Source organism: Lipotes vexillifer, unplaced genomic scaffold, assembly GCF_000442215.2.
Source record: "Lipotes vexillifer unplaced genomic scaffold, Lipotes_vexillifer_v1.1 scaffold231, whole genome shotgun sequence".
Classification (NCBI taxonomy): Eukaryota; Metazoa; Chordata; class Mammalia; order Artiodactyla; family Lipotidae; genus Lipotes; species Lipotes vexillifer.
Genome location: NW_006791822.1, coordinates 261,985 through 270,166, shown reverse-complemented (window position 1 = coordinate 270,166; position 8,182 = coordinate 261,985). Strand labels below are relative to the sequence as shown.

Below are 8,182 nucleotides of genomic sequence, written 5' to 3'. Positions count from 1 at the left end.
GCAGGAATACTGCCATCCTGGATTCTGGTTGGTCCAACTCAGAGATGACAGGTACAATGGGAAAGAGCCCAGTTGGTTTCCTACTTCTCACTTTCAGGATTCAGATCTACTCCTAAGAATTTTAATGTTCCTTATTAATTCATCATACCTCTGTATTCTATGAATTTATATAATCTTTTTTTTTAGCTTAATATTCAAAAATTCTCTAGCACTTCTTGGGATTGGAAGTCCCCGATGTTTTCTACCCTTTTTAAATTTACTGTTTCTTTCATTTGGCCTTAGTTATATTACTCCAATTTCAGAGGCTTTTCTTTTCATTCTAGCAGTCTTGAGATTTGAAAGGGTAGTCTGGGTTTTTTTTGCTCTGATTTATAACTATGACATTAAAGGTGAATTAGGCAATCTTTTACCCCCAAACAAGATCTCATTCTTTTTTATAATTTGTATGTGAGGCACAAGTACCATATGGTTCAAAGATATAATTTAGATTTTAAAGTTATTGGACCCATCTTAAAAAATACATAATAGAAATTGTCATTTATAGACCCTTTCTCCCAAAATAAATTGTAGTATTTCCTTTTTTTAAAAATATTTATTTATTTATTTGGCTGTGCCGGGTCTTAGTTGTGGCATGCGGGATCTAGTTCCCTGACCAGGGATCGAACCCAGGCCCCCTGCATTGGGAGCGTGGAGTCTTAACCACTGGACTACCAGGGAAGTCCCTAAATTGTAGTATTTCTACAACTCACATTTGCATAACATTTGAATACCAGTTTAGAATATGGAATGAATTGCAAAAGGACATTTTATTTAAGGTACATATACTGTCAGGTTTAGATTGAAATTTGGTTACCATTAAGGATTACTGAGAAAGGGTCTTAATTCTATCTTTAGGCTCTACTTTGTTTAAAAGTTGTTTCAAGGACGGTATGTCTTTTGTTGATTTAATTAACCTCTTAAAAAAGCTGAAATTATCTGATTAAAGCTAAAGAGTAGTAAATGTTTCAAAGTTAAAGTTAGATATGTTCTGGGGATAGGTCCATGACCTTAGGAGGCTGACCTTATGAGGTTGACATCATGGCAGGCAATCTTTTTTCTTTCCCTCATAAAATGATCCTTGTCAAAGTAAAAGACAAGGTTGGTGATCATGTCTGTGACCTAATGTGGCAGTTCTTAGTTATCAAAAAATCATTTTAAAATTATTTGCATTCTCAAAGTGCCATTCACTCATGATGGTACGAATTGTCATAGCATCTGGAAACTAGAGTTTCAGAGTTGGCCAGGTATTATCACTCAGATAAGGAAATCACATGCAGAATATAAAGATAAAACTGGAGTCAAATCTTTTTTTCTTTATTGAGGTATGGTTGATTTACAATATATTAGTTTCAGGTGTATGCAATTTAGTTCTTAAAATCAATAAGAATAAAATATTGTGAGATATGAAATAGATATCATAAGTCATCTAAGGTAGCCCTTTCATTCTCCAGATTAGAAACTGAAACCTAATACACTAAGATGTATCAGATAGCTAATAAGAACCTGCTGTGTAAAATAATTAATAAATTAAATTTTTTTAAAAAGAAACTGAAACCTAGAGAGGCTAGTAATCCTGTTTAGGTAATCATTTTTGGAAGAAAAATTGCAGTGTAATATTTAATCACAAGCATAATTTTATTGAAACTTACTTTGGGGGTGATTTTTGTGCAGGCGTCGTTCCAGATGGTACCTATGAAGTATGTTCCAGGACTACAGGACAAGCAGCTGCTGGTAAGTTCACCTTTGGTATTACTTTTGCTATATATATCTGGTAGAATTCTGCTTTTTTTATCCATTTTTCCTGCCTTTATATTAGAGGCTCTTTTAACTAAACTCATTCTGGTATTCCCTAATTTTTAAAAACTATTTTGCAATAATATTAGCATATTTTTATTTATCTAACAATTAGACACCATCAGTGTACAAGATACACTACAAAATGTTTTGGGAAAGACAAAGATGAATAAGATATACTTTCTATGCCATATAAGTTTAAATTCTAATAAGGTAGTTACAGCTCTGCAGCATAACTAAACTGCAATAAGTGATAAGTTCAAAAAATATATAAAATTCCAATTGCTAATGAAATTTACAGGAGGGAGATAAAATTTCTAAATTTCAAAGGATACTGGAATGAGAGAAAGCTTTATGGAAGAAAAAGCATTTAAACAAGGACTTGAAAGATGGATAAAATTGTTTCTTAAGCAAAAACTAGAAAATATGAATAGAGAAAATTCAGGCGGAGAGAATAATACCTGTCATGATGTCAAAACACAGTGTCTAGTTAGAGTTGTCCAAATTGGCTGGAATAGAGTTATGTGAAAATAAGATGAGAAAAATCTTAAATCCCAAATTAAGGAATTTGGACTTCATTTGGTGGACAGTGAGAAAGGCATTGAGTTTTTTTGAGCAAGAAAGCAGATGTGACAGTATCAAAGGGACACTTTCAAGGATTAGAGAGGAGAAAAATCTAGGAAACTGGTTAGGAGATAACCATAGAAGTAATAATCTGTCTTAACTAAGATGACAGCATAGTGTAAATTTTTATTATTTTTACTGGTATAACACTAAGGTAAGATAAATGGAGATATTTATTTAAGAGCGCTTAAAATGTTGAGAGGGGAGAAGCTGATTAAGATGAGCAGATTTCCTTTTCTCCTTACTATTCCTCCTGTCTTCCAAAACCTAGTCTCAGTGCTCATCCTAAGTAAACTGTCTCAGAAAATAGCAAGCCCTGCAGTCCCCACTGACAGAGAACTGAAAAGGTTAAGAAATTTCCAGCAGTAATGTTAGAAGGAAAAGGTGATAACTGAGGTAAACATACATATTGGGAGGAAGGTCACATAAAAGTCTTTGTCAGGGGTCTTGTTTATAAGCGACAACAACATACTCAAACTGGCTTAACTAAAAGGGGGAACTTGTTAAAAGAACATTTGCAGATCACAGTTAAACTTAGGAATGGCTATCTCAGTGAAGAGAAGGAACCAGGTCAATTCAGGGGCCCTCAGGAACTACTGGAAACAAGATCTCAGCTGTCACCAGGGCTCTTTCCAGCTCTTGTCTTTGCTTCTCTCTGGCTGCTTCATTTTTGCTTACTGCTGACCTCCTGAAACATGGCAGGAAACATGGCTGCCAGCAGCTCATGAGCCTCATTCCCCACCCCTCAGTCACTAGAGAGGGACCGGTCTTTTCTCAAGTCCAGGGAAGGATTCTTAGTTTTCCAACTTTGACCCTTACTCAGACTAATCATCTAATTAATTCTGGCTAATGAGGGAGGGCTGTGCCAGTTCTCCTACTATAGTCATGGGAAGGTAGATCAGCTAGGGGGCTAGGGGAGGAGGGAATTCATAGGTCACATGGGGAAAGAAGAGTGCTGAAAACAGAGAAACAATAGGTGCACACTATACAATAGGGAAATCAATCCCATAGTCTCATGTTTCTGACACATCTAGCTGTGAGAGACATTAGTTATTACACAGGGCCATCATCCACTTTATTCCCTGAATGTAGAATTATTTAAATTTCTATACTCAAGACTTAACCCAAGACGTCACTTCTTTATTTAAACAGAAAGTAGTAGTGCTGGAACCTGGACACTCAATGTATTGTGGAAAATGTGTGGGATTGATGTCCACATGGATCCTAACATTGGCAAAAGACTTAACGCTCTGGGCAATACCCTCACAACACTGACAGGAGAGGAGGACACAGATGACATTGCCGATCTAAATTCAGTGAACATAGCTGACCTGTCAGATGAAGATGAAGTTGACACTATGTCTCCCACTATCCACACTGTAAGTAAACTCACAGTTAGACTTCTTCAGGACTGGCTTTTACCCTGAGAAAGGGATATTATTAGGTCAGTGTTATTTACTATAGTTGCTAATTGTGGAGGAAGGAAGGGAGTGGTGGTTCTCTGTGTCTACATTTATATAATATTGTTTTTTTAATTCCATAATATTGTCTTTTAATTGAATTCCTTGTTTCATAACGGCTGCCAACCAACTTGTGCCTTAACCTACAGGTAACGTGTTAACAGTAAAAGCAAAGTGCAAGCAGATCTGTAGAGACAGAAAGTAGATCAGTGGTTGTCTAGGACTGGGAGAGTTTAGGGGGTTGGGAGAGGGGATGGGAAGAGACTGCTAATGTTATGAGGTTTTGTTTGGGAGGCGGTGAAAATGTTCTAAATAGATTCTGATGATGGCTGCACAACTTTGTGACTATACTAAAAACCACTATAAACCATTATACATTTAAAATGGGTCAGTTTTATGGCATGTGAATTATCTCAATAATGATGTTCAAAAATGAAAGTCAAAAGCAAAGTGCACCCACACAAAATATACATTTTAAAAATGTGTATTTCCATTTATACTGTACATATTCTATAGTATCAGATTGATTAGTTATTAGTTAAACTTATTATTTATTAGTTAAAAAGAAAGTTTCTCTCTGCTTTCATTCTATTATCAATGTAAAAAATTTTTTGAAACATCTTTTAACTACTGTATCATGAAATAGTTTTGTTCTTGGAAAGAAATTTTTTAAAAATTAACATTACTGTTTACCATTTAGAGTTCAGAGGAAAGTTCAGTAAGTGGAGATGGCCACAAGCTCACCTTTGGGCAACGACTTGTAAATCACCTCCTAGGCCTGAGGCCTCCACATCAGCGCTATTCTGTTCCTGCAGAGTATCTGTGTAACCCAGAGATGTGGGCCTCCCCTCAGTCTAGCCAGTCCCATCTGAAAGCATGCAGAGCTCACTCATGGGGAAACGTAGGTAGCAACTAAATGGATTCCTTATGAAAATGAAGGGGTTTGAATCACTGGAGAATTCCAATCATCTTACTTAATATAGATGGCTTTGATTCTTGCATGCTTCCTTTGATTTAAGGTGTTATTTCTGTGATAGGGTAGATTTGCTTTGTGACCTGAGGGTGTTACTGACCGACATGCTTTTGATTTTTCAGGAAGCTGTAGATCATCGAAGACAAGGAGCATCTTGTAGCCAGCCAGGAGAACTTAGAGGAAGAAAAATTATGAAGCGTATAGTGGATATCAGAGAACTGAATGAACAGGCCAAAGTAATAGATGATCTTAAGTATGTATAATGATTTTTAATTTAGTATAGTATTCCCTATTAATAGAATAGATTTTAAATGTGAAGGAAACTGGATTGGGGCCAGTACAACCCATTTAGTTTATAAATGAGATCACCAAGGTCCAGAAAGTTTGGTGATTTGTCTGAGATCATACATTCATTAGTGATAAAGTTAGAAATGTTAGTCTAGTGCTCATCACAGCTCCCCATTTCTGAGAAGTTTATGACTGACTTTATGTCACATATATGCATCTCTACGTGTATATACATGTATCTTCACATATGTATGTAAATATGAGTTTTTTGCTAACAGTATTTTGGGAATGCAAATTTTTGAGAGAGGAAGAAAATTTAGAATTTATTAAGTACCTATTGTGATTCTGACGTGTTATCTCAATTTAATCCTCACAACATTTCTGTGAGATTAGATGGCATTATCCAAACTTTATAGATGAGAAAACTGGCTCGGAGAGGTTAAAGAATTGGAATTTGAACCTGTGTTTGTCTGAATTCAAACTTCATGCTTTTTTGCTTGCCTGTATTAGCAGTTCACTAGAACTGAGGTGAGGGTAGGGCGAGCCAAGAGGGGGGAGTAGGCGGGAGTCATTTTTTTCTTTATCTGTAGCCTGCTAAATAGTACTAACTAGGTAATACTTGCTCTGTAAGACTAAATATTCTTCTTGCCAAACTGAAATTTTTGTTTTCCCCAAAGGTGGAAAACATACTTCATCTTTTCTAATCTTTGTACTCCTGTATCTGTGTTTTTTTGCATTCAAGGATTTTACAGAAATGTATACATTGTACAGTGAAAGGTATTCGCTAAAAACTTGTCTGTAAAATCAGTTATGATACAGTGATTCACGTTCTCCTGTTGACTTACATTACAGTTTGAGTTTTGTTATCAGGGGAAAACTGACTTGAAGCAAAATATACTTCCTCCCCTAAAATCTTACCTGAGGCTTAAATTATATGTAAAATATTACATACAGATACTATTCTGCTAAGTGGTTACATAGCTTTCCTGAGATTATCACAGAGACTCTTGATATAGAAATGGATAAGAACCATTTCCTAAAACATTAGAGAAAGTTTTTTTTTTTACAGTTTGCCAGATATGAGTATTAAGTTTATGCAGGATTTTGGCCTGTCCATACATAATCTTTGATATTCTGATAGAGAATTTTAAAAGGAGCAAGTAAAAATCACTCTTACTTTGTTACCTCATTACACTAACTGCCATATTTGTTTTTTATCCAGAAAACTAGGTGCAAGTGAAGGAACCATAAACCAGGAAATTCAACGTTATCAACAATTAGAATCTGTTGCTGTGAATGATATTAGAAGAGATGTTCGTAAAAAATTACGGAGGTCCAGTATGCGAGTGAGTAAACATTTAAGGAGAATTTTATTAAAGTAGACTATGTAAACATTTTATCACTTTATGAAATTTTATGATGATGCTTATGTTGTTCTCTTTCTTCCTCCATTGCTAGTGATAACACTTGATTTGTGTATCTCATGTCTACTAGGTACCAGGCACTGTTTAAAGCCCTTTACATTCAATAACCCATTAAATCTTTACAACAACCCTATGTGGTAGCTTCTATGATTTTCCCCATTTTAAAGATGAGGAAACTGAGGCACAGAGAGGTCAAGCAATTTGACCAAGGTTATACAGCCAGTAATTCCAGTGGAGCCAAGATTCAAACCCAAACAGTGGAATTCTACAGTCTATGCCCTTAGCCACTGTGTTCTGTCTGCCTTTCATGAAGTCATACTTTCTTTTTTGTCTCTAATTCAAATGTGAAATTTTTTGAGATGTCCATTCTACCCCTCCTATTTTGCACAGCGGATTTTACTCTTAGCCACTACATACTGTCAGCACTTTATTCTTACCTTTATTATTTGCATATTTAGTTGACCTTACTAGTATCTGAGTCTCTTAAAGGACAAGTTGTTTATCTTTGACCTTACTATCTACCGCATTCTGGGATTTAGTCCAATTGCTGAACACTTGAAATAAATATATAGATAGATGTACTAGAAAAATAGAGTAGAAAATAATTCTAAAACTTATTCAAATGGAGGTAGATTGCTTTGGGTCAAGGTGGTCTTGTTAGTAGAAAAACTAATTTTTAAAAATATAGCCAGCAAAACCCTCCAGTTTTTTTTAACCAGAATATGGTTTGGGGGTGTTACCCCAATACATAAAACTGATTAAATCAGAGCTGTTGAGGTTAGAGAAAAGGTGGAAAGGTTGCAGGGATCCAGAGTTCATCGGCTTGAACTTTCTTTCCTTGGTCACCACCAAAGTCCTAGACCTCATTTGAATAGTGTTCTAAATTATTTATTTAAATTAGGAATAAAATTCACTTTTATTCATCACTGGCTTCTGATAGTACTAAATGGATAGTGATGCTCTGTAATGCATAACTCTGTGTTTAAATTTTTTGCCACTATGTACCTCACAGTCATGCAACATGATGAAAATATTGCTTGCCATACTGTTTATAAGCTAGTTTAGACTTGGCAATTAACTGTTAAAAATAAAACTAGGTAGAGAGGATTAGGAAAATTACTGAAATTAAATCTGTGTTCTTAACATTTTTCTCATTTGGTATTTCCCCCTCAATTCCCTTTTAGTCCTCTTGCTTTCTAAGTCTCCATTGTATTAGAATCTTTTTACTATCTAATAGCCCCCCCCAAACTACAAATTTGAAGAAGAGGGATTTGGTGACAAGGAGGGTGTTCCAGTCACCACTTCCTTTCCTTTTCTGTAATAAAGAGTTCTGTCAGGGGGGTACCCTTGGGTGGTACTCGGGATGATTAGTGGTCGCTCCCTCCCTCCCCCTCCCCCCCTCCCTGATCTCCTCTTCTCCCCCCTCCCCTCACGTTTCTCCCAGAATCTTTCCTTTTAATTCTCATTTTCTTTCTTTTCTTATTGTTTCCTTATTTCTCCCCTTATTTCTGTACCCCTCATCCCTGCTCCCAATCTTTTCTCTCAAACGAGCTGTACAGCCTTCCTAATTGACGTTAGGA

The 8,182-nt window shown here is 35.8% G+C and overlaps 1 protein-coding gene across 1 annotated transcript in view; it reads left to right on the top strand.

Annotated features, from left to right (window-relative positions):
• BLTP1 (bridge-like lipid transfer protein family member 1) overlaps positions 1-8,182 on the top strand; it is a 201,312-nt gene that overhangs the window by 156,841 nt on the left and 36,289 nt on the right. Inside the window, exons 58-61 of the mRNA XM_007464834.1 lie at positions 1,711-1,770; positions 3,610-3,836; positions 5,013-5,143; positions 6,401-6,524. Of these exons, the coding sequence (XP_007464896.1) occupies positions 1,711-1,770; positions 3,610-3,836; positions 5,013-5,143; positions 6,401-6,524 (542 nt within the window). The remainder of the gene's footprint in view (positions 1-1,710; positions 1,771-3,609; positions 3,837-5,012; positions 5,144-6,400; positions 6,525-8,182) is intronic.